This window comes from Oncorhynchus nerka, linkage group LG18 (genome assembly GCF_034236695.1).
Source record: "Oncorhynchus nerka isolate Pitt River linkage group LG18, Oner_Uvic_2.0, whole genome shotgun sequence".
Classification (NCBI taxonomy): Eukaryota; Metazoa; Chordata; class Actinopteri; order Salmoniformes; family Salmonidae; genus Oncorhynchus; species Oncorhynchus nerka.
The window spans coordinates 51,005,408-51,032,793 of NC_088413.1; the positions used below are offsets into that span (position 1 = coordinate 51,005,408).

General features: G+C 42.3%; 1 protein-coding gene across 4 annotated transcripts; it reads left to right on the forward strand.

Annotated features, from left to right (window-relative positions):
- The first annotated feature begins 569 nt into the window (after nucleotides 1–569).
- On the forward strand, nucleotides 570–25,177 carry LOC115146049 (mitochondrial ribonuclease P catalytic subunit-like). 4 transcript variants are annotated; one of them, XM_065004161.1, is made up of 9 exons: nucleotides 573–673; nucleotides 863–1,867; nucleotides 1,977–2,024; nucleotides 2,212–2,344; nucleotides 12,298–12,405; nucleotides 21,693–21,841; nucleotides 22,063–22,258; nucleotides 22,414–22,932; nucleotides 23,618–25,177. In XM_065004161.1, the coding sequence occupies exons 1-8, from the start codon at nucleotides 636–638 to the stop codon at nucleotides 22,543–22,545; spliced, it is 1,809 nt and encodes a 602-aa protein (XP_064860233.1). In that variant the 5' UTR covers nucleotides 573–635; the 3' UTR covers nucleotides 22,546–22,932; nucleotides 23,618–25,177. The 4 variants fall into 4 exon arrangements, with proteins under 4 accessions (XP_064860234.1, XP_064860233.1, XP_029543673.2 ...); XM_029687813.2 differs by having other exon boundaries at nucleotides 22,414–25,177; XM_029687814.2 differs by having other exon boundaries at nucleotides 629–1,867.
- The last annotated feature ends 2,209 nt before the right edge of the window (nucleotides 25,178–27,386 follow it).

Genomic DNA, 27,386 nt, shown 5'->3' on the forward strand with positions numbered 1-27,386 from the left:
GGCTGAGGAGTTAAAATGTTAGGTTAGAATGTTAGAGATTGTCAGAAAATGCAATTGCTTGCTCTGTAGTAGAAGAGTGGAATGTTCTTGTAGTTCTCTGTGCTGCTTCCTCCCCTCTACTCTGTGTAGTAGTATTTAGTGAAAAGTATTGTCTCGTCTACTTTCTTTTCCTCAGTCCTCTCATGTGAACAGAAAATTATAAGTCAACGTAACATGTTGACACAATAAGGCTGTGTGAATGTTCAATCATTGAAATACGTGGGTAGTTGGCTAGTGTGGCTACCGGTAGTTAGTTATCTAGCTGGATAGCTACTTCTTACTCAAAAATAAAGAAGTAACGTTAACTAGCTATTCAGGTTTCTATGAAATTTGCCTAGCTAGCTAAATAAACACAACCAATATATGGATGCAGTAAACCATTAATGGAGGATGCCAATCTTCTTTTCCAGTGCACTACTTTATCGTTTGACATTTTACTTCTGTTTATTCGTAATAACCTGAAAACTAGCTAACCAAAGTTATGATAACTTCTAACTCCAGCGTCTAAAATTTCTAAACAATCGTAGCTCGCTTGGGATTGGTCGGCTTCGACGTGACCTCTGAACTCCAATGTCTCACGATTGTGGCGTCATCATATGCGACTTTCTGATCACAGACATGCCTTCTTCTGCAGGTGAATACTCCGTAAAGTGTTATTTAGCTACATTTATTTAGCCAAATTATCATCCAAAACAAGTGCATGTAGATATTGGGTCTCCTGACTCCTTATCAAAATAATAAAACTGGCATGCTGGTTAGTTTGAACCTAATTTCTTAAAGTATCCCTGACTTCACTTGACTGTTTTTTGTTTGTTTAACACAGACATGAGACATCACATCTGACAGTGTACAGGTGTAGTATATTGTTACTAACTATGAGCTCCCTCCTGATATTAAAAACAAGAATATGTCTGAAATACATTAGCCCACTCTTTAATCCAAGCACTGCTGGCTTTACTCCCCTGAATAATGTGATTAGCAAGCTATCAGTTAGTTCCAGGCTTTTATGCACTAAAGGAGGGAGTAGACATGCAGGCAACAACAGGAAAGAGGACAGACAGAGAGAATTCAATATCAGAGAGAGGCTCCCTTTTCCCAAGTCAGTGTTTGCTTCTGGGACAGCCAAGAGAACTGCTGAATACCAAAAGAAGAGGGCTGAGGAGGAACCAGACTTCCCCAGAAAGAACAAGAGAGTGAAACCCCCAGACCACCCTCTCACTGCCTCAGAATGGAAGAGCCTAAAATTGACTTCACCGAATCCTGATCGCTTTGACGTCCGGATGATGTCATCAATGCTGGCCGATGGGACAGACATCAACGTGGCCAAGTCCCTGCTGGCCTATGTTGCCATGGATACCGGTACGCTGTCTTACGAGCTGCTACTGCGGTACCTCACCCTGTGTGTCGGCAGCGGCCATCACTCTGAGGTGTTTGACATGTATGATATCATGAGGAGCCGGTTCAGGACATTAGACACTGGAGCCTCCAGCCTGTTCATAAAGGGCTTCAGCAGGACAGAACGCTGGAAGGAGGCGCTGACCATCCTGGAGAACATCAAGAGGGCCATCACGCCATCACCGCGTAACTACGGCGATACCATCGCTGGGGCGGTGCTGCATGGTGATGGTGACACTGCCTGGGCCCTGTATGCTGAGCTGATGGAGAAGGGCCTCATTCCCAACCAGGAGACATGGCAGGCCCTGTTCCAGTGTGGTCTCTCTCATCAGGGCCACGAGGACGGGCTGCAATCCATCCTGCTCCATATGAGGGACAACCAAATCTATCCCGAGGAGACTCTGGCTAAAGATATCAAAGCTTGGTTTGAGAGGTAAGTCCTGAATATAGGTTACTGAATAGGCCTACAATCACACAATGTTATTGGGACAAAGCATGGACTGTGCCTATTTTGGTTTGATTATGATATCTTCTCCTGCCAGTCATCCAGAACAGAAGTGGATTGGAAGCTGGTCCACCGTAGACCCCAGGTAACAACATAAACATTATTTTAATTTTCTTCATTAAACCATTAGACCTAATGAATTCAGAGTTTGAATCAGCACTTCATACACTACTTCTTCTATACTTCTTCTACTTCTATTCGAAACCTAGATGGCTGGAAAATGGAAATTCTTTATTAACCTCTGACCCTGTTACCTTTGCCTTTTTAACCAGGGGAGTGTGTCGGAGCTGCCAGGCAGAGCTGGAGTCCATCCAGCTGAGTCGGGAGGAGTACGCCCAGCTCAAAGACAGGGTGATGGGGGACGTGATCCAAGGCAGAGACGTCTTCAATAAGACCACTCCAGAGGTTTGTGAACCTCTTTTTCTTAGTTTGTCTCCCTCTTGTCCTCTATCTCTGCATTGATAGTGTCCACACACATTATGCAAATTGTCTACACTACAAGTCAGCTTTATGTAATTGGTCAGCCAATCCTTTTGAGTACAGTTGGTTGTAATATATACGCAACATGCAGCAATTTCAAAGATTTTACTGAGTTACAGTTCATATAAGGAAATCAGTCAATTGAAATAAATTAATTTGGCCCGAATCTATGGATTTGACTGGGAATACAGATATGCATCTGTTGGTCACAGCTACCTTAAAAAAAAGGTGAGGGTGTGGATCAGATAACCAGTCAGTATCTGGTGTGACCTCAATTTGCCTCATGCAGTGCAATATATCTCCTTCACATAGAGTTGATCAGGCTATTGATTGTGGCCTGTGGAATGTTGTCCCACTCCTCCTCAATAGCTGTGCGAAACTATTGAGCCGTGCATTATCATGCTGAAACATGAGGTGATGGCTGCGAATGAATGGCATGACAATGGGCCTCAGGATCTCGTCACGGTATCTCTGAATTCAAATTGCCATCGATAAAATGCAATTGTGTTCGTTGTCCGTAGTTCATATGCCCATACCATAACCCCACCACCACCATGGACACTCTGCTGACACAACTTTGACATCAGCAAACCGCTTGCCCACTCGATACCATACACACGGTCTGCGGTTGTGAAGCCAGTTGGACATACTGCCAAATTCTCTAAAATTATGTTGGAGGCGGCTTATGGTAGAGAAATTAACAATCAGTTATCTGGCAACAGCTCAGGTGGACATTCCTGCAGTCAGCATGCCAATTTCACGCTCCCTCAAAACTTGATACATATGTGGCATTGTGTTGCGTGGCAAAACTGCACATTTTAGAGTGGCCTTTTATTGTCCCCAGCACAAGATATGCCACACTTGCAGTGGTGTAAAGTACTTAAGTAAAAATACTTTAAAGTACTACTTAAGTAGTTTTCTGGGATATCTGTATTTGACTTCACTATTCATATTTTTGACGAATTTTACTTCACTACATTCCTAAACAAAATTATGTACTTTTTACACCATACATTTTCCCTGACACCCAAAATACTTGTTACATTTTGAATGCTTTGCAGCACAGGAAAATGGTGAAATTCACACACTTATCAAGAGAACATCCCTGGTCATCCATACTGCCTCTGATCTGGAGGACTCATTAAACACAAATGCTTTGTTTGTAAATTATGTCCGACTGTTGGAGTGTGCCCCTGTCTATCCATACATTTTAAAAACTAGAAAATTGTGCAGTCTGGTTTCCTTAATTTAAGGAATTTGAAAGGATTTACACTTGTATGTTTACTTTAGTATATTTTTAGTATATTTTTGCAATATCATTTACTTCTGTTATTTAAGTATATTTAAAACCAGATACTTTTAGACTTTTACTCGAGTAGTATTTTACTGGGTGACTTTTTCACTTTTACTTGAGTCATTTTCTATTAAGGTATCTTTACTTTTACTCAAGTATGACAATTTGGTACTTTTTCCACCACTGCACACTTGTCAGGTGGGTGGATTATCTTGGCAAATGAGAAATGCTCAATAACAGGAATGTTAACAAATTTGTGAACAAAATTTGAGATAAATAAGCTTTTTGTGTGGAACATTTCTGGGATCTTTTATTTCAGCTCATGAAACATGGGACCGACACTTTACATGTTGCGTTTATATTTGTGAAGTTGTGTAGTTCGACAGCAGAAAATAGTTGCGTACAATGGCCACTAGACAGTGCTAGTGTCGTATCAAACCAAATCTGCACATGTGAATTCAACGACAAGCACTGCATGTTTCTCCACATGCACACATTGAGAATTGCACAAGAAATATGAAAAACCTATGGCAAAGTTTTATTTTGGATTTAACTATTCCTTTGGTTCTAGATGTTTTGGGGCTACATTTTTTAAGTATTGGTCAAACTTTTCAGCCATTAAATGCAGTGTTTCATGATTCAAGTGTTGTTCAGGGCTGATCTTGCTTTACTCTTAGGGTTTGCTGTTGTTTAGGGGTTTATCTCCTGAATTAAACAAGATATTTTGCTGCATGAGGGCCAGTTGTATGAGCTTGGGGGTCTACTGCTTAAAATAGCAAGTCGTCCTCCAAGGGATCAGGCCTGTCCCACAATTAGATGAGATGATGGGGATTTCCAGTTGCAGAACATGTATCTCCTCGTCTCTCTCTCTGCATCTGCACTGAGCCCGCTCTTAGAGTCGGTCAGCACAACCACACATTTCAAACATTGGTAAAGGCTGGTCAATATGTAAGTGACAAAATACATTTGACCCTTTACTGGCGAAGACCCGTTTCACCTCATTGTAAGGGTATTTGATGATAGCTGCTTGTAGGCTCTTCTCAGGTCAAAATAAGTGTACTGTAACTAGCTTACCTCCATTTGTCATTGTCCTATATGTGGTCATTTATGTTTCATCAATAAGAACTCTTCAGATGCATGGTAGGAAACATACAAGTATTTGTTTATTTGAATCCCCATTAGCTTTTGCAGAGGCAGCAGCTATTCTTCCTGGGGTCCACAAAAAACAGGAAACATGACAAGTAACAAAGAACAGTCACATAAATGTAAAATACAGCTATATACAAACAATACAACCACAACAATACAACAACAACAAAAACGTGTGTGTGTGCATGTATTTGTTTGTGTGTGAGTGTGTGTCCCCTCACAGTCCCTGCCGTTCCATGAGATGTTGTTACAAAAAAAAGAGTGTTTGCTTGAGTAATTGGAGATGGGAGTTTCATGCGATCTTGGCTCTGTATAATACTGTGCGTTGCTGTGAATTTGGCTCTAAGCTATTATAAGTTAAGACTTTCTGGAACGTGGACGTGCCTTCTGTTTCCTGCTATGATGATCACAGGCCGTGTTAGGAGTGTCAACAATTTGGCCCACATTAGAATATAGTTGAATAGCCCTGTCATAGCCCTTCTAAGGATAGCTGTTCCACTCCCTATTTAATCTTGTTCTTGTGACTGACTGGGTTTGAACCAGGGCTCTTGCATGTCACAAGACTTTGTTAGTAGAGCTGGGACACCGTCCATATCTTTCACTTATTGCATGCATTTAGCTGATATCGTTCATTACGGTAAGTAGCCTATACCATAGAAATGTAAAGTTTGAAATTAAATAAGTTTGCTGATATGGCTGATTCTTAATGGGACAATTGATGGCCACAACCATCAAACTAGTAGTAGTAGTTTAAAGGATAATAACAAACAAAACAGTTGCAAATTGTTATGAACATATTGTTCTATTTATCGTTATTGCATCAATTCAGGCAGTTTATCACAATATGGATTTATACCCATATTACCCTGCTCTATGTGTTAGCCCACTTAGCTAAACCCTATAGGCATCCGTTCAGGAGTTTAATGTAAAGGATGACACATTGCTTGCCTAACGAGTACCGCATCCCCCTGATTCAGCTCATACTGAGACTCGAACACAGGACGTCTGCCTTGCAAACATACTTGACCGCCCTCCTGAAGTGTTCCAACCCACCAAGATATTTAAAAAGGCCTTCTTCAACTGCACAAGGGGCGACACTTCAGGCTTATGAGTGTGTTTCACAGAGACCTGAAAAGTTGCATTGTCTGGCACACAGGATACCTGGGTTAGAAAGCGCATCAGTCAAGCTGATACCGGTCTCAGGCAAGGTTGCTCATCACATGCATGGATCACCAAACCACCTCTGTTACACTCTCATTAAATGGGGTGCAGAGATCCTTCTGCTTCTGTTTGCCACAGAAAGTGTTGTTGTTGTTGTGCAGTACTTTTAGACTTTTCCTCAAGTAGTATTTTACTGGGTGACTCACTTATACTTGAGTCATTTTCTATTGAGATATCTTTACTTTTGCTCAAGTATGACAATTGGGTACTTTTTCCACCACTGAGAACTACTGTGTTAAATCTGTTTTGGCTTAAAGGGATACTTTGGGATTTTGGCAATGTGGCCCTGTATCTACTTTCCCAGAGTCAAATGAACTTGTGGATTAATGTTTTGTGTCTCTGTCGGGTAGGAAGGAAGTTAGAGGTAGTTTCACAAGCCAATGCTAGCTAGTGTTAGCGCAATGGGAACTATCCTTTATAGAGACTGTTTCATGGGAAATATAATTTTTGTACAGATGTACAAAGCATTAGGAACACCTTCCTAATATTGAGTTGCACCCCCTTTTGCCCTCAGAACAGATTTACTTTGTGGGGCCATGGACTCTACAAGGTGTCAAGTGTTCCACAGGGATGCTGGCCCATGTTGACTCTAATACTTCCCACAGTTGTTGTCAAGTTGGCTGGATGTCCCTTTGGATAGTGGACCATTCTTGATGCAGACAGGAAACTGTTGAGTGTGAAAAACCCAGCAGCACCTGGCACCTACTACCATACCCCGTTCAAAGACACTTAAATCTTTTGTCTTGTCCATCCACCGTCTGAATGGAACACATACACAATCCATGTCTCAAGGCTTAAAAATCCTTATTTAATCTGTCTGCCCCCTTCATCTACACTGATTGAAGTGGATTTAACAAGTGACATCAATAAGGGATCATATAGCTTACCTCTGGATTCACCTGGTCAGTACGTCATGGAAAGGGCAGGTGTTCCTAATGTTTTGTACACTCAGTGTATATTGTATAATAAAGTGATTGGCTATTTCATGGCAGTTTTTTGGGGGAAATTCAATTTTCTTTTGATTACTTGATTGCATGTCAGGATGAACTGTAATACATTAAGTCCCTGTTTTGAGCTGTAATCCCTCTTTGTTGCTTTAGGTAACATTAGTTTTGTTTATATCTGGGCATAGCTTGGACATTTTTTGGGCCTGCTGCAGTCATATAAGCTGCACAAAAGAGTTTCACATTTCAACCCTCAACAGGCTCTCACATGAGTGACCCTGGAAAGTCCCTGTGTGTGTATATGTGCGTTTGTGTGTGCGTGCGCGGACTCTAACCCCCCATGGTTACATGAGTGAGTAGTTTATGATGTGAAACCAGTGTGAGGCACTGAAAACTAACGCCCTCAGTCCTGGTGCAGGAGCTTTGCTCCTATGCAGCATTGGTGTTTTCTTTGCAAGGTTCAACTTCATTGTATAGTCTATCACATGAAAGAGTGCAAGAAAAATGCATTTAGAATAAATTGAAAAGCAACGGTACCATTTTTTAATTAATTCATTTTGTCTATGATTCACAGATTAAAATTAGAACCCACTTGTTATGGTTTGTCTGTGGTGCAGCACTGCTTTATATTAGCCTATTTCTTTGTCTGTCCCAATTAATACTTTCAGAGGTGAATTCCTATAATAAGCATAACATAGTCTTGCACTGAGAAGTAAGATATTATTGTTGTTCTGTAACTAACCAGGATATAAAGGGCAACATTTTGCAGCAGGTTGACAGGGAACATCCTGGCTTGCAGGGTTTTAGAATATAGAACCAGCCATAGAACATAACATAACAACCTGTTCCTCGCGCTTTAGACTAGAGGGAGATGACAGACCGGTGGAACAGCCACATGTATTTTTATCTACCATTTTTGTTTTGGGAGGTTGGATTGAATACAGTTATGTGGAATGTCACTGTATAGCCTAATGCTATTAAGATATCAATGCAAATGTTATTGGTCACGCGCTACATACAACGGGTATAGAATTTACCATGAAATTATTGCTTGTATGAGGTATTTCAGATCGATACAGTGCATTCGGAAGTATTCAGACCCCTTCCCCTTTTCCACATTTTGTTACGTTACAACCTTATTCTAAAATGGATTCAATACCGTTTTTCCTCATCAATCTACACACAATACCACATAATGACAAAGCGAAAACAGGTTTTTAAAACAGTGCATGTCAGAGCAAAAACCAAGCCATGAGATTGAAGGAATTGTCCTTAGATCTCTGAGACAGGTTTGCGTTGAGGAACAGATCTGCGGAAGGGTACCTAAACATTTCTGCAGCATTGAAGGTCCCCAAGAACCTTCCAGAAGGACAATCATCTCTGCAGCACTCCACCAATCAGGCCTTTTTGATAGAGTGGCCAGCCTGAAGCCTCTCCTCAGTAAAAGGAACATGACAGCCTGCTTGGAGTTTGCCAAAAGGCACCTAAAGGACTCTCAGACCATGAAAAACAAGATTCTCTGGTCTGATGAAACCAAGATTGAACTCTTGTATGTGTATGTTTGTGTGTTTTGTTTTGTGTCTGTTTGTGTGCTTATGTAGTGTATGTGTTTGCGTTTTGTATGAAAGTGTCAGTGTAGTGTGTGTGTATATAGTGTGTATATATATAGTCTTGTGAGTTTGCATAGAGACAGTAGGGTCCGGGCAGATAGTCCGGGTAACCATTTGATGAACTATTTAATAGTCTTATGGCGTGGGGTAGAAGCTGACCACATTTAAAATACCCAAATGCGGGACAACAGGATGATTTTGCTGGACAATGTAGTCTGTCTGTGTGACCCCCCCTCAACCTTTTTTTTCTAAATTAGTAGTGTTTGAATTTGTTGATTAAATGTGGGACATGATTGTGGGACACGGGACCAAGGACGAAAATGTAAGACTGTCCTGCACAATCTGGGACATGTGGGCACCTTACTGTGCAGGTGTGAGTGGGCCATGTTATGTCCTTAATGATGTGGAGGCCAAGAAACGTGAAGCTCACGACCTGCTCCACTACAGCCCGATCGATGTGGATGGGGGCGTGCTCTCCCCTCTTTCTACTGTAGTCCTGTTCTCCTTGGTCTTACTAGCGTTGAGGGAGAGGTTGGTGTCCTGGCACCACACTGCTATGTCTCTGACCTCCCTGTAGGCTGTCTAATCGACGTCGGTGATCAGGCCGACCACCGTTGTGTTGCCAGCGAATTTGATGATGTTGTAGTTGTGCGTGGCCACACAGTCTTGGGTGAACAGGGAGTACAGGAGTGGACTAAGCACACACCCCTGAGGGCCCCCCATGTTGAGAGTCAGCGTGGCAGAAGTGTTGTTGCCTACTCTCACCACCTTGGGCCGGCCCGTTAGGCAGTCCAGTTGCCGAGAAAGGTGTTCAGTCCCAAGGTCCCCAACTTGGTGATGGGTTTGGAGGGGACTATGGTGTTAAACGCTGAGCTGTCGTCTGAACAACATTCTCACGTAGTTTTTTCCCCTCTTGTCCAGGTGGGAGAGGGCAGTGTGAATTGACATTTTGCGTCATCTGTCAATCTATTGGGGTGGTATGCGAATTGGACTGGGTCCATGGTGTCTGGGATGATGGTGTTGATGTGTGTCATGACCAGCCTTTCAAAGCACTTCATAATTACAGACGTGAGTGCCAGGATGATTACAGTATTTTAGGCAGGTTACCTTGGAATTCTTGGGAACTGGAACAATGGTGATCAGTTTGAAGCATGTTGAGATTACAGACTAGGACAAGGAGAGATTGAACATGTCTGTGAAGTCACAGTACTGAGGCGACACTACAGCCTGGGGTTGGATCCCGTGACCGGGAGCCCCATAGGGCGGCGCACAATTGGCCCCGCGTCGTCCGGGTTAGGGGAGGGTTTGGCTCATCGCGCTCGAGCGTCTCGAACTAGTACTTGTCCTCTTGCTCAGTTGTGCACCAGGGCCCCTTTCTATTCTGGTTAGAGCCTGTTTGCACTGTTCTGTGAAGGGAGTAGTACACAGCATTGTACGAGATCTTCAGTTTCTTGGCAATTTCTCGCATGGAATAGCCTTAATATCTCAGAACAAGAATAGACTGATGAGGTTCAGAAGGAACGTCTTTGTTTCTGGCCATTTTGAGCCTGTAATTGATCCCACAAATGCTGATGCTCTAGATACTCAACTAGTCTAAATAATGCCAGTTTTATTGCTTCTTTAAATCAGCAAAGCAGTTTTCAGCTGTGCTAACATAATTGCAAAAGGGTTTTCTTAATGATCAATTAGCCTTTTAAAATTATAAACTTGGATTAGCTAACACAATGTGCCATTGGAACACAGGAGTGATGGTTGCTGATAATGGGCCTTTGGCGCCTATGTAGATATTCCATTAAAAATCAGCCGTTTCCAGCTACAATAGTCATTTACAACATCAACAATGTCTACACTGTATTTCTGATCAATTTGATGTTGTTTTAATATACGAAAAATGAGCTTTCTTTCAAAAACAAGGACATTTCTAAGTGACCCCAAACTTTTGAATGGTAGTGTAGGTTCCTTGGTGATTTAGACATTTTATTGGTTCCAGACAGTATTGCAGATGAGCAGTTGATAAAATTGTTTCTCAGCATTGTCTCCTTTTTCCATGTGGAAAACTCAGTTATGCAAGAACAATGAAGAAGAGCCATCAAATGTGAAATATTCTCTCCCTAGCAGGGAGAAACTCTGGAGAGATGCAAAGGTGCCTCCTATCAAGTGTAACTGGGTGGTTGCCATGCTATGCTCAGCTAAACCCATTCCCTCCACAATGGAACTAAAGTGGAGATCCATTGTCTCTGACTCCATCAAAAACAACATCTAGGCACAAGTCACGTGACCCTACAACCTCTGGGAATTCCCAGTTCTTCCAGTCCCAACTCGCCATGACAACTGCTAGTGCTGCAGGGGAGCAGATAGCAACACAACAAGCTGTGTTAATAAGGTAGAGGTGAAGTAAAGGGGAAAGTAAGCTCTTCCCCAGACTATTGGTTAACGAGATGTTAACATCCTGCCTTTATCCCAGAGGCCTAATGATGTATTAGAATGTCTATGGCCTGAAACAGGGCCTGAATGTCTCTTCAATACTTAATGTCCTTTAGTTGCAGAACTCGTTCTCCCTTCTGCACCACAGGGATTCCCCAAATATTATTCCTCTTTCCGTCCCATATAGATGTCTCATTGTGATGCTGTTGCTTACAAAGTCAAAAGCTTTAGCTAAATTTGCTACAGTTTTTTTTGTATTATTTTTCTCAGGGGTATACAGTACTTTACTGTTGTTCTGGTGGACTTTAGGATTGTATTGGGGGTGTGTCGGGATTTTTCAGGCTCTTTGCTAGCAGAGACAAAGAAGTGAAAGTACTGGCCTGTTCCATGGGCTACAGTATTGGATAATGGACACTTATACCACATTATGTGTTGGTTTGTAGGCTGTAGTTGGTCTGTCTTGTTGCATTCTCAGGAAACATGGTGAGTATATTAGCATCTATATGTGATGAAATTAATTTAAAAAATATATTTTTATGTATGTCGCAATCCATTTTTCTTTCATCACAAATAGATGCTAATATATATACACCATGTTTCCTGAGAATGCAACAAGACTGACCATGTATGTCGCAATCTAAAAAAAGTATTTCCACTCATAACGTTCATGTGTCAGTGGATCTCTATTTCCTATGTACTAAGCAGCAGTGACGACAACATGAGAGACCTATGCATACATGCAGTGTAGAATGTACATGATAGACAGACAGACAGGTGGAGGTGTGGCCTGGGTTGACATGTGGCCTATCCAGAAATTCTGTGCTGTACTGTGTACTGCCAGATTTATATCTGAGGCCAGTCCAGGTTCCCATTGAAACGGAAACAATGAAAGAAAAACAAGAGCGAGAGGGAAGTCCTGGCTGTCGAGTTAAGTAAATATTGACCATGCCATATTTGATTTATCTTGCCCTGCTACTGAAGTTCATCCTTGTTGTGTACAGACCAGCATGCATCATGAGCTGGTGCTCAAGACTTTCAAGTTTTTTTTTTTGTGAATAAGTATGTGAATTTCCCACCCCCTCATGGATCACCTGATAGCTGTGAGACATTTCATTTAAAAAATATTAAATATAATATGGACTTGACATGCACAAACATTTCAAATGGAAGCATAAAACATTTAGCCACATATGTAAACCTGAAGCTTGGGTAACCAAGTGTTTCTCCCTCTCCTAGGAGCTGGAGAGCTTCAAGAACTTTGTCAAGCGGAAGCCGGCCTTTGACGTGGTCATAGATGGACTCAATGTGGCCAACATTGGCATCAAAGGGAACCAGTCGCAGACGGTGAGTTCTCTGCGAATGTGAGTCCAGAACAACAATGTTATGAAATGTTCTGAGTTGGCACCATTGATCTGACATTTAAGGATGTGGTGTTGTGCTATTGATTAGTGATGGGGGGGACGATAGTTACATTTTGGGATAATATTTATATATTTTTACCCCTTTTTCCTTCCCATTTTCGTGGTATCCAGTTGGTAGTTAGTCTTGTCTGATTGCTGAAACACGACCCAACCCAGCCGCACTGCTTCTTGACAAAATGCCCGCTTAAGCCAGCCACACCAATGTCTCGGAGGAAACACCGTAAACCTGGCGACCATGTCAGCGTGCATGCGCCTGGCTTGCCGCAGGAGTCGCTAGAGCGCGGTGGGACAAGGACATCTCTGCCAGTCAATACCTGCCCTGCGGCCCAGTCTCCGAAGGGAGGGGATCATGCTCTGCTTCAGTATGTCACAGTACATGTTGGCATTCATGGTTCCCTCAATGAACTGTAGCTCCCCAGTGCCGGCAGCACTCATGCAGCCCCAGACCACTCCCACCACCATGCTTGACTGTAGGCAAGACACACTTGTCTTTGTACTCCTCACCTGGTTGCCGCCACACACGCTTGACACCATCTGAACCAAATAAGTTTATCTTGGTCTCATCAGACCACAGGACATGGTTCCAGTAATCCATGTCCTTAGTCTGATTGTCTTCAGCAAACTGTTTGTGGGCTTTCTTGTGCATTATCCTTAGAAGAGGCTTCCTTCTGGGACGACAGCCATGCAGACCAATTTGATGCAGTGTACGGCGTATGGTCTGAGCACTGACAGGCTGACCCCCCACCCCTTCAACCTCTGCAGCAATGCTGGCAGCACTCATAGGTCTATTTCCCAAAGACAACCTCTGGATATGACGCTGAGCACGTGCACTCAACTTCTTTGGTCGACCATGGCGAGGCCTGTTCTGAGTGGAACCTGTCCACACACCTGCTCCCCATTCACACCTGAGACCTTGTAACACTAACGAGTCACATGACACCGGGGAGGGAAAATGGCTAATTGGGCCCAATTTGGACATTTTCACTTAGGGGTGTACTCACTTTTGTTTCCAGCGGATTAGACATTAATGGCTGTGTGTTGAGTTATTTTGAGGGGACAGCAAATTTACGCTGTTATACAAGCTGTACACTCACTAATTTACATTGTAGCAAAGTGTCATTTCATCAGTGTTGTCACATGAAAAGATATACTCAAATATTTTAAAAAAATGTGAGGGGTGTACTGTACTCACTTTTGTGATATACTGTATATATATATATATATATCAGAAGAAAAAAACGTCCCTTTTTCAGGACCCTGTCTTTCAAAGACAATTCGTAAAAATCCAAATAACTTCACAGATCTTCATTGTGAAGGGTTTAAACACCGTTTCCCGTGCTTGTTCAGTGAACCATAAACAATGAATGAACATGCACCTGTGGAACAGTCGTCAAGACACTTACAGCTTACAGACGGTAGGCAATTAAGGTCAGAGTTATGGACACTAAAGAGGCCTTTCTACTGACTCTGAAAAACACCAAAAGAAAGATGTCCAGGGTCCCTGCTCATCTGCGTGAACGTGCCTTAGGTATGCTTCAAGGAGGCATGAGGACTGCAGATATGGCCAGGGCAATACATTTTAATGTCCATACTCTGAGACGCCAAAGCGCTACAGGGAGACAGGACGAACAGCTGATCGTCCTTGCAGTGGCAGACCACGTGTAACAACACCTGCACAGGATCGGTACATCCGAACATCACACCTGCGGGACAGGTACTGGATGGCAACAACAACTGCCGAGTTACACCAGGAACACACAATCCCTCCATCAGTGCTCAGACTGTCCGCAATAGGCTGAGAGAGGCTGGACTGAGGGCTTGTAGGCCTATTGTAAGGCAGGTCCTCACCAGACATCAATGGCAACAACGTCGCCTATGGGCACAAACCCACCGTCGCTGGACCAGACAGGACTGGCAAAAGTGCTCTACACTGACGAGTCGCGGTTTTGTCTCACCAGAGGTGATAGTCGGATTTGTGTTTATCGTCGAAGGAATGAGCGTTACACTGAGGCCTGTACTCTGGAGCGGGATCAATTTGGAGCTGGAGGGTCTGTCATGTTCTGGGGCGGTGTGTCACAGCATCATCGAACTGAGCTTGTTGTCTTTGCAGGCAATCTCAACAATGTGCGTGACAGAGAAGACATCCTCCTCCCTCATGTGGTACCCTTCCTGCAGACTCATCCTGACATGACCCTACAGCATGACAATGCCACCAGCCATACTGCTCATTCTGTGCGTGATTTCCTGCAAGACAGGAATGTCAGTGTTCTGCCATGGCCAGCGAAGAGCCCTGATTTCAATTCCATTGAGTACGTCTGGGACCTGTTGGATCGGAGGGTGAGGGCTAGGGCCATTCCCCCCAGAAATTTCCGGGAACTTACGGGTGCCTTGGTGGAAGCGAGGGGTAACATCTCACAGCAAGAACTGTCAAATCTGGTGCAGTCCATGAGGAGGAGATGCACTGCAGTACTTAATGCAGCTGGTGGCCACACCAGATACTGACTGTTACTTTTGAATTTGACCCCCCCTTTGTTCAGGGACACATTATTCAATTTATGTCAGTCACGTGTCTGTGGAACATGTTCAGTTTATGTCTCAGTTGTTGAATCTTATGTTCATACAAATATTTACACATGTTAAGTTTGCTGAAAATTAACGCAGTTGACAGTGAGAGGGCGTTTCGGTTTTTGCTGAGTTTATATAGCATTGTGAGAATCCCAATACATATCGTATCGGCGCGTAAGTAAAGTGATAATATCGTGAGGTCACTGGCAATTTCCCAGCACTACTAGTGATGTGCCTTCTGCAGTGCAATTAGACTGCAACCTATATACAGTAGCTATTAGAACATAGTGCACATGCACAGCTGGTGTTACCACTTCCATTTCAGTGTGTTTAGGTTCATACTGACTCACTGTTAGTCTTACTCAGTCTTCCACACTAACCAAACCACAGTCAGCGTCAATCAAAAGCAATATTCCAATGCAGGGGATGTTTCCTAAATCTGAACTTTTTTACCACTTGAGTGGTCGGGCATCAGTCATCATCATGAAAGCAAATACTCTCGAACGTCTCAGACTTGGGTTGAATCAGTGGGAGAAAATTACTTTTTCCCCCACTGATGACTAAGGCTGGAATCACTGTCAATATTACGAATTCCTAGTAACGGAATATAAAGGGTGCCTATCTTGTATTTGTAACTCAGTACAATTAAGTCATTCTGGACAGGATGTACGGTGTGTCTGCGCCCTCTCTCCGGTTGCTACTAGGGGATGATATAGTGCACAGCACAGCCACGCCAGCATGTATAGACCCCTCGGAAAGAGCCAAATACAAATATCCGTCTTGAATTCCAATGAAAGGAATAAGTTGTAATGCCAGCCCACATAAGTTACCCATGTGCTTCTCCCACTTGAGACACAGAGGAGATGGCATTGTCACGGCTGCATGGGGCTATGGGAGGCTGTTAATAAATGACAACACTTTTTCATGTGGGAAAGATGGGTATATTTTTAGTGCTGTGTATATTTATTTAACCATGGGCTCATAGCCGAAGAAACCCACAGAGTATTATATCTGTGCTCTGTAAGCAGAACCCTCAGTCACCACAGTCTGGCCAGCAGTCTGCCATGCATACACAAACACACACACACAGTGTGAATAATCCCTCCACCTCCCCACAGCTGTTTAGCCTCTTGTTTCTCTGACAGGTGAGCTGAGCATTAGTGAGGAGCAGGAGAGGACTGTGGCCTCTTGGCACTTACTGCATACTGCATAGTAGTAGATATGAATAACCTGCTCCCAGCTTTCAAATACAGCAGTTCTGTATTTCTATAAATGCAGCACATGTAGCTTTGTTTCAGCACACATGCAGACTCTGATGCCTTATTGAGGGGATTTCTCTTCCATTGTAATATGACTAAAATCAGTATTTGTGTATTTGTGGTGCTGACTTCTGTCCTAGTTATCAGCTAAAGGTCACATCTCCCCAACCCACTCGTCTGCATTCTCAACCACATCAGACAGACATACAAACGGACATGTCAGAGTTTTTGCATGTGTGTGAAACTATTATTATACTGAAAAAATATATAAATGCAACATGCAACAATTTCAAAGATTTTACTGAGGTACAGTTCATATAAGGAAATCAGTATTTCACATGACTGCGAATACAGATATGCATCATTGGCCACAGATACCTTAAAAAAAGGAAAGGGCTGTCCGGGATGACCAAGCAGGCAACGAGAGACAACTTATTAGGGTGCAAACAATATTAGGGTCAGTAGCGGTGTGTGGGTAAATTCACTGGGGAAGACAGAAAAAATGGCATATTATAACATATGTGTTGTGATAATTGCGTTGTTTGCTCTATAACCTGTTAATTAATATGCCTAAAGGCAGACAATAAGAAGACACAGTGGCAGAATAAATTCAACCATACCTTTTATTTTGTCACAAAACCGGAAAGCAACCTCTGTCTGGTTTAGTCCTCAAAGCATATTGCATGTAACAGACCTACAGCTTGGTCAAGCAAGTTAATGTTTCCGACATTTTTGGACCACTTAACAACTATTGATTTAGAACCACAGAGAGTTACCTCAAGTCTCAAAGAAAACAGGAGCTGCCTCCACTATTCCAGCTCCATTTCAACTTCAACATTTCAACATCATCAAATCACCTCTGCTTCATCTAATACAGTAATAACTAAAAGGTACCAAAAACAATTTAGTCCAATCAACGTAAGCTAAATATGATGTGGCTGCCCATGGTTCTGATTTCTGTGTGTGAACATGTGTGTGTGCGTATTTTAACGTTGACGAAACGGTCATTAGGTACACACTTTTATTTTTGTTGTCCTAGGCTACCTGGCTAAAATGCTTGCTCGCTAGCCTAACTTAGATTCATGGGCAATGTTAGCTAGTTAACATTAGCCTTCTACATCTAGCTACATATTGAACTTCCATCCTCTCAGGCCAGGGGCACAACAATGTATGAATTAATGGTTGGATCAGAATAGCCGTTATAATCATTGGCCAGTTTGGAGAATTAAGTAAAATCACAAGTCCAAATCCCTATCAACATCCATGGCTAATTTAGGAAAGGGCCAATTTTAGCTAGCTAGCTAGTCACCGGAGGACAACAACACAACATGATGCAACAATTAAAATGGTTTATTTCAATGGCGTATGCTCTCAATGCGATTTGATAGGAGTGACGCCAAAATCCAAGCTGGCTTCCCTTGTCACTTTTTTTTGGTGTGCCAGGACCATTCACAGTTGAGCTCGCTTAGTTTAGCTCAATGCTGATTGGATCATTTTTTTATACTTTTTTTTAACAAGGGAGGACAAATGCTCACTGGCTTCCCTTGCATCCCATTCAGTGCTACTGGGAGCAACAAGGTTATACTAATTTGGACCAGACCGCATCAGATAGATGGCCTACACATAGAGACAGTGGGGTGCTGTTTGGCTCGCTCGGATGCTTTCTCCGGTGAGATACATTAAGCCTCTTGCGAATTGAAGAAAAATTATGAAATACATAGAGATGAAAGATACATTTTTATTTTTATTTTTTATTGGCACATTTTTTAGGGAAGCATGGCTTCCCTTGGCATCCATTAATACACACCACTGACAAAGGTTTTATTTCTCAAAACTTAGAAAATACAAATTATGTCAAGGAAATAAACCAAAGTGCTTTAAAATATACAAAGGGATACGTTATTTGAAATGAAAAACGGACTGTCCTATACAGTCTTAACTTAAAAAATAACTTTGATCCAACGTGCAGGAACAGAACGTACACGAAGGCAAGACTATAAGGAGAGTGGCCAGTTCCATTCCCTGGTCCAAGGGGAGTCTGCAAACCATCAAGTTTACATTATAACAAGAATGATATAACGTTTAGATCATTATTTTAACAATAACAGTACACGATATCAATGTATAACTGTACTTCACTATTTTAAACTGAACAGAGCGTTGTCATTTCCCAACGCCCCACCGGAACCCTATTTTCAGCCTGAGATTCCGTTTGGGCCTCCTTTACCAGAACACCGCGGCATCCCATGCTGCAGACATGAGGCTGTAAAAGCCTATTTATGTTTGATCCAAAAATGTGGTCGGAGACCGTGTGGATGGTGTGACGCAATTGCGGAGCCTCGGAAGGCACGCAGAGGCCAAATCGAGCTCTCTACCGCATCGCTGTGCGCCTCTTAAATGTTGTAACAATGTTGTAACAACCACGTAAACTATGGAGCATGCACTCAACATAGAAACAATGATAGCAAATGCCAAACTGTATTTCTGCAATAAAGTTATGTATGGGATATAAGAAACAAGCTATGTGTCACATCATCATTTATTTGATATTTGATTTATTTCACCTTTATTTAACCAGGTAGGCTAGTTGAGGACAAGTTCTCATTTCCAACTGCGACCTGGCCAAGATAAAGCGTAGCAATTCGACACATACAAATACAGATGGAATAAACAAAACATACAGTCAATAATACAGTAGAACAAAATAAAACAAAAAGTATATATACAGTGCGTGCAAATGGGGTAAGTTAAGGAAATAAATAGGCCATGGTGGCGAAGTAATTACAATATAGCAATTAAACACTGGAATGGTAGATCAGCAGAAGATGAATGTGCAGGTAGAGATACTGGGGTGCTCCCACAGTTGATTTCTTCAAACCAAGCTGCTTACCTATTGCAGATTCAGTCTTCCCAGTCTGGTGCAGGTCTACAATTTTGTTTCTGGTGTCCTTTGACAGCTCTTTGGTCTTGGCCATAGTGGAGTTTGGAGTGTGACTGTTTGAGGTTGTGGACAGGTGTCTTTTATACTGACAACAAGTTCAAACAGGTGCCATTAATACAGGTAACGAGTGGAGGACAGAGGAGCCTCTTAAAGAAGAAGTTACAGGTCTGTGAGACCCAGAAATCTTGCTTGTTTGTAGGTGACCAAATACTTATTTTCCACCATAATTTGCAAATAAATTCATAAAAAATCCTACAATGTGATTTTCTGGATTTTTTTTTCTCATTTTGTCTGTCATAGTTGAAGTGTACCTATGATGAAAATGACAGGCCTCTCTCATCTTTTTAAGTGGGAGAACTTGCACAATTGGTGGCTGACTAAATACTTTTTTGCCCCTCAATATCTGGTGTGGATGTCGATTAAGGCAGACCCCGCACCTCTCTGATTCAGAGGGGTTGTGTTAAATGCAGAAGACACATTTCATTTGAAGGCATTCAGTTGTACAACTGACTAGGTATTACCCTTTCCCTTTTAATGGCTGTACGATGTTGCTGGATATTGTCGGGAACTGGAACACGCTGTCGTACACGTCGATCAAAAGCATCCCATATGCAGGCCATGGAAGAACTGAGACATTTTCAGCTTCCAGGAATTGTGTACAGATCCTTGCGACATGTGGCTGTGCATTATCATGCTGAAACATGAGTTGATGGGGGCGGATGAATGGCACGACAATGGGCCTCAGGATTTTGTTGTGGTATCTTTGAATTCAAATTGACATCGATAAAATGCAATTGTGTTCGTTGTCCGTAGCTTATGCCTTCCCATACCATAACCCCACTGCCACCATGGGGCACTCTGTTCATAACGTTGAAGGCAGCAAACTGCTCACCCATATGACGCCATATACAGTGCCTTCGGAAAGTATTCAGACACCTTGACACATTTTCTTACGTTATAGCCTTATTCTAACATGGATTAAATTGTTTTTGTCCCTCATCAATCTACACACAATATTCCATAATGACAAAGAAATTTGAGCAAATTTATATAAAATATCACATTTACTTAAGTATTCAGACCCTTTACTCAGTACTTTGTTGAAGCACCTTTGGCAGTGATTACAGCCTCGAGTCTTCTTGGGTATGACACTACAAGCTTGGCACACACAGTTGGGGAGTTTCTCCCCTTCTCTGCAGATCCTCTCAAGCTCTGTCAGGTTGGATGGGGAGCATTGTTGCACAGCCATTTTCAGGTCTCTTCAGAGATGTTCGATTGGGTTCAAGTCCGGGATCTGGCTGGGCCACTCAAGGACTTTCAGAGACTTGTCCCGAAGCCACTCCTGTGTTGTATTCTCTGTGTGCTTAGGATCATTTTCTTTTTTGGAAGGTGAACCTTGCCCCAGTCTGAGGTCCTGAGCGCTCTGGAGCAGGTTTTCATCAAGGATCTCTCTGTTCTTTGCTCCGTTCATCTTTGCCTCAATCTTGACAGGTCTCCCAGTCCTTGCCACTGAAAAACATCCCCACATTATGATGGTGCCAGGTTTCAGGCCATCTTGGTTTCATCAGTCCAGAGAAACTTGTTTCTCATGGTCTGAGAGTCTTTAGGTGCCTTTTGCCAAACTCCAAGCGGGTTGTCATGTGCCTTTTACTGAGGAGTGGCTTCCGTCTGGCCACTCTACCATGAAGGCCTGATTGGTGGAGTGCTGCAGAGATGGTTGTCCTTCTGGAAGGTTCTCCCATCTCCACAGAGGAATTCTAAAACTCTGTCAGAGTGACAATCAGGTTCTTGGTCACCTCCCTGACCAAGGCCTTTCTCCCCCGATTGCTCAGTTTGGCTGTGCGGCCAGCTCTAGGAAGAGTCTTGCTGGTTCCAAACTTCTTCCATTTAAGAATGATGGAGGCCACTGTGTTCTTGGGGACCTGCAGTAATGTTTTGGTACCCTTCCCCAGATCTGTGCCTCGACACAATCCTGTCTCGGAGCCCTACGGACATTTCCTTCGACCTCATGGCTTGGTTTTTGCTCTGACACACTGTCAACTGTGGGACCTTATATAGACAGGTGTGTGCCTTTTCATGTCCTATCAATTGAATTTACCACAGGTGGACTCAAATTAAGGTGTAGAAACATCCTCAAGAATGATCAATGGAAACAGGATGCACCTGAGCTATTTTTCAAGTGTAATCGCAAAGGGTCTGAATACTTATGTAAGTAAGGTATTTCTATATTTTAGTTTTAATACATTTTCGAAAAATGTCTAAAAACCTGTTTTCAATTTGTCATTATGGAGTATTGTGTGTAGATTGATGAGGGGGGAAAATCTATTTAATTCATTTTAGAAAAAGGCTGTAACGTAACAAAATGTGGATAAAGTCAAGGCATCTGAATACTTTCCGAATGCACTGTATGTGATGATGACTAATCGTGTTGGTGTTTCTATGCAGCTCCTGGAGGTGGTGTCGGAGCTTGAGCGCCAGGGCCTGGTCATCCTGGTCCTGGGGAGGAAGCATATGCAGCGGCCCTCACGCAGCTGGGACAGACATGACATGAGCTTGGTCCAGCAGAAGGCCCACTGCTTCTTCACTGACAACATGTGAGTTCAGCCCTATGTGTCTTTCAAACCATAGCTTTCTGGTAGATCATTCATATCCATATTATAAGAGTACAGGTCACTCTTGCAAAAGAGACTTTATCTCATTGAGAATAACTAAAGGCTGAAAGAAAATATATGTTTTTGTGCAATACATTGGGTAAAGTAACCAATGTGTATTCTTTGGGTTTGTTTGGATGTTGACACCTCTGATTGTTTGTCAGTTCTGAGGATGACCCTTTCCTGCTGTATGCCACACTGCACTCTGGGAACCACTGCAACTTTGTTAGCCGGGACCTGATGAGGGACCACAAGGCCTGCCTGCCAGACGGTGCCACCCGACGCCTCTTCTTCAAGTGGCAGAGAGGCCACCAGCTGGTGCTGAGCAGCTACACCCCGGGAAAGAGAGTACGATTCCAGGTGAGAGTAACAGGGAGATAGAGCTTGCTTATTTATTACACATCAATGCATAGTATCTGTTGTCTACATGAGGACCTAAAAGGCATATTGATTTTTTTTTAAAATATGGCCTGTGTATGTTTATTACAATTCTTGTGTTCTGTACATTTTTCCAGAGGATATTAAGTTATGACACCATTGTCCAGACAAATGGAGGCTCCTGGCACATCCCCTATGATGAGAATGGGGCAGAGAGATGCACTTATGAAGTTCCACAGAAGTGGCTGTGTCTCACCAAGGCAAAATAAGGACCCACTTAGAACTGGTTGATCTTCACAAACCTGTCAATACAGTGTTCGTCAATGAAACTATAGCATGTGAAAAAGAATAAAAGACTGAAAAAAATCTTTGTACTTTTCTTGTAGTCCTAGAATATTTTTTTTCAAAATGCATTCAGTAAACCAAGAGGTGTCTTAAAACAACGTTTGTTGGATTGACCCGGACATCAACTACTGTTCCTTAAACCAATTCCGGGGTCATTATCTTGCATGTTTTTTTTCCTCAGCCAGTTCTTTTTTCAGTTTACAACTGTTATACAAATGTACTTGTTTGCCAACACAATGTCCCGAGGGTCGAGTGCAGGATTTGACCGATATATTACCATCTTCTCTCCGGAGAGCAGACTAAAAAAGTCGGTTAGTATGGGATAGTTATGAAGAAATTAAAATACCAACTTGCCCAGTCATTATTGTAGCCAACTATAGTAGGTAGCTAACGTTAATGTTATCTAACCTGGCCATAGCTAACGTTAGCTTTAATATTTTTTAACTGAGCTAACTAGCTGCTTTATAATGTCAGTGAATGGATAAACCTAGCTAACTTTGCAAGCTGATCAAATTCAAATCTGCCAGCCTTCATGCTGAGTTTGAAACAGTTACTATAGTAAGCTAACTTTTACAACTAGCAATTCCTGTCAAGTTATTTGACAGAAGTAGACCGTTACACCATGGCCATAGGAGGCTAACTTAGCAGCAACTAGCTGTCCAGTAATGAGTTGTCATTTGTTGAGTGTCTTGGCACAGATGCGTTCATGGTCTGAGCCCGTCAATGTGGTGAATAGCCTTCATCATGACATGCAGTGACAGCTTTGAAGCTGTTGATCTCTCACCTTAACAAAAGTCTGGAGTGATGCATCATTTTCCCCTGTTCTGTTTATTTTCCCAGAATATGCATTCAAGGCTATCAACCAAGGTGGCCTTACCATAGTAGCTATCAGAGGGCAAGACTGTGCAGTTGTCATCACACAGAATTCACAAGAACACCCTTTGTGATGTGATGTTATATGCAGTCATCAGATGTACTCTTCAATCTCTCCCATAGGACAAGCTTGTTGATGCCATCCACAGTCACACACTTATTCAGAATCACAGAAAACATTGGCTGTGTCATTTTGGAATGACGGGTAAGAAACATGTTCATGTTGAAATATCCACTACACACTAATTATGAACCTTATGAAAGGCATTAGTTAATGTATGTAATAATGACTGTAATCGTGACCGATTCATTTGAGTTCAGCTGACAGCAAGTCCCAAGTCTAGAGGGCTCGTTACGAGGCAGCCAACTGCAAGTACAAGTACGGTTATGAGATCCCAGTGGATATGCTGTGTAAGAGGATGGCTTTTACATCTCTCAGGTGTACACACAGAACGCTGAGATGAGACCTCTTGGTTTCTGTAAGTGTAAAAAAACACCAGTGTAGCTGAGAAGTTTCAAGATATACAGTACATGTCAGAAGTTTGGACACACCCACTCATTCCAGGGTTTTTCTTTATTTTTACTATTTTCTACATTGTAGAATAGTAGCGAAGACATCAAAACTATATGGAATCATGTAGTAATTGTTAAACAAATCTAAATATATTTTAGATTCTTCAAAGTAGTCACCCTTTGCCTTGATGACAGCTCTGCACACTCTTGGCATTCTCTCAACCAGCTTCACCTGGAATGCTTTAACAACAGTCTTAAAGGAGTCCTCACATATCCTGAGCACTTGTTGGCTGCTTTTCCTTAATTCTGGGGTCCAACTCATCCCAAACCATCTCAATTGGGTTGAGGTCAGATGATTGTGGAGGACAGTTCATCTGATGCAGCACTCCATCACTCTCCTTGGTCATATAACCCTTACACAACCTGAAGGTCTGTTGGGTCATTGTACTGTTGAGAAATAAATTATTGTTCTACTAAGTGCAAACCAGCTGGGATGGCGTTTTGCTGCAGAGTTCTGTGGTATACATGCTGGTTGTATGCCTTGAATTCTAAATAAATCACTGACAGTGTCACCAGCAAAGCACCATCACACCTCCTCCTCCATGCTTCATGGTGGGAACTACATATGTGGAAATCATCCATATACCTAATCTAAATCTCACAAAGGCACAGCAGATGAAACCAAAAATCTCACATTTGGACAGATTTCCACCGGTCTAATGTCCGTTGCTTGTGTTTCTTGGCAAGTGTCTTTTTATTGGTGTCGGTGAAGCATTTATTTGGGCTGCAATTTCTGAGGCTGGTAACTCTAATGAACTTTTCCTCTGCAGCAGAGGTAACTCTGGGTCTTCCTTTCCTGTGGTAGTCCTCATGAGAGACAGTTTCATCATAGCGCTTGATGGTTTTTGCGACTGTGCTTGAAGGAACTTTCAAAGTTCTTGAAATGTTCCATATTGACTGACCTTCATGTCTTAAAGTAATGATGGACTGTCGTTCAGGCAAAGGGTGGCTACTTTGAAAAAAGTAAAATATCAAATATATTTTGATTTGTTTAAACACTTATTTTTGTTTACTACATGATTCCATTTGTGTTATTTCATAGTTTTGATTTCTTCACTATTTTTCAATAATGTAGAAAATAGTCGAAATAAAGTAAAACCCTTCAATGAGTAGGTGTCCAAATTTTTGACTGGTACTGTATATATTTAAGAAAAGTTGTGTGTTACGGGGAAGACATCCTCCAGCATGACAATGCTACCAGCCATACTGCTCATTCTATGCTTGATTTCCTGCAAGACAGTCTGTGTTCTGCCATGGCCAGCGCAGAGGCCGGATCTCAATCCCATTGAGCACGTCTGGGACCTGTTGGATCGGAGGGTGAGGGCTAGGGCCATTCCCCCCCAGAACTTGCAGGTGCCTTGGTAGGAGAGTGGGGTAACATCTCACAGCAATAACTGGCAAATCTGGTGCAGTCCATGAGGAGGAGATGCACTGCAGTACTTAATGCAGCTGGTGGCCACACCAGATACTGACTGTTACTTTTGATTTTGACCCCCCCCCTCCCCCCCTTTGTTCAGTGACATATTATTCAATTGCTGTAAGTCACGTCTGTGGAACTTGTTCAGTTTGTGTCTGTTGTTGAATCTTATGTTCATACAAATATTTACACATGTTCAGTTTGCTGAAAATAAACACAGTTGACAGTGAGAAGAAGTTTATTTTTTTGCTGAGTTATATATATATATATCTTTGCAGGATCCTGACAGAGACTGAAATTGATGTCCACCTTGTGTCCCAGTCAGAGCCAGATTGAGTGTTTCCTTGTGTTCCAAACTAGAGGGGAGACTACCCTAGAGAAATGAGCACTACCACAGATCTTCAGAACAAAAGCTCTGACTTGCTGTACATTTACGCTGTTCAGTTCATGTTTTTGAGATTATTTTCCCATATAGTTTATTTTCCCATATAGATATGGTGCATATATCCAAAGCCTAATGCTGACTATAGAAATCTCTGAAACTCCTCTGTTACTTACTTACACTCCAGAGTGGCGCAGCTGTCTAAGGCACTGCATCTCAGTGCTAGAGGCTTCACTACAGACCCTGGTTCAATACAATTGGCTCAGCGTCGGGTTTGGCCAGGGCAGGCCGTCATTGTAAATAAGAATTTATTCTTATCTGACTTGCCTAGTTAAATAAAGGTTCAATTAAACTTACTAACCGACATAAGTGGTTTCAGCTCTTCTGGAATAAATTGTGGGCCACTAGTATTAAGCATGAGAGATACTCACCAGCTCAATACATTTGTGATGCAACAGCACAATAATATTATAATTAATTGATTGCTACTAGCTCCTATCAGTACAGCAAAAATGTCAAACAAGTACACAAATAATAAATCAAATGTCAGAACGAGTCCAGTTAACCCAAATAACACTTTCAGTAATCCAAATGCAATCTATTCGTATATACTGTTGAAGTCGGAAGTTAACATACATCTTAAACTGAGTTTAAATGCATTTGGTTTTCACAGTTCCTGACATTTAATCAGAGTAAAAATGATCTTAGGTCAGTTAGGATCACCACTTTATTTTAAGAATGTGAAATGTTAGAATAATAGTTGAGAGAGTGATTTATTTCAGCTTTTATTTCTTTCATCACATTCCCAGTGGGTCAGAAGTTTACATACACTCAATTAGTATTTGGTAACATTGCCTTTAAATTGTTTAACTTGGGTCAAACATTTCGTGTAAACTTCCACAAGCTTCCCACAATAAGTTGGGTGAATTTTGGCCCATTCCTCCTATCAGAGCTGGTGTAACTGAGTCAGTTTTCTAGGCCTCCTTGCCCGCACAAGCTTTTTCAGTTCTGCCCACAAATTTTCTATAGGATTGAGGTCAGGGCTTTGTGATGGCCACTCCAATACCTTGACTTTGTTGGCCTAAAGCCATTTTGCCACAACTTTGGAAGTATGCTTGGGGTAATTGTCCATTTGGAAGACCCATTTGCAACCAAGCTTTAACTTCCTGACTGATGTCTTGAGATGTTGCTTCAATATATCCACATCATTTTCCTACCTCATGATGCCATCTATTTTGTGAAGTGCACCAGTCCCTCCTGCAGCAAAGCACCCCCATAACATGATGCTGCCACCCCCGTGCTTCACGGTTGGTATGGGGTTCTTCGAGTTGCAAGCCTCCCCCTTTTTCCTCCAAACATAATAATGGTCATTATGGCCAAACAGTTCTATTTTTGTTTCATCAGACCAGAGGACATTTCTCCAAAAAGTACGATCTTTGTCCCCATGTGCCGTTGCAAACCGTAATCTTGATTTTTTTATGGCGGTTTTGGAGCAGTGGCTTCTTCCTTGCTGAGTGGCC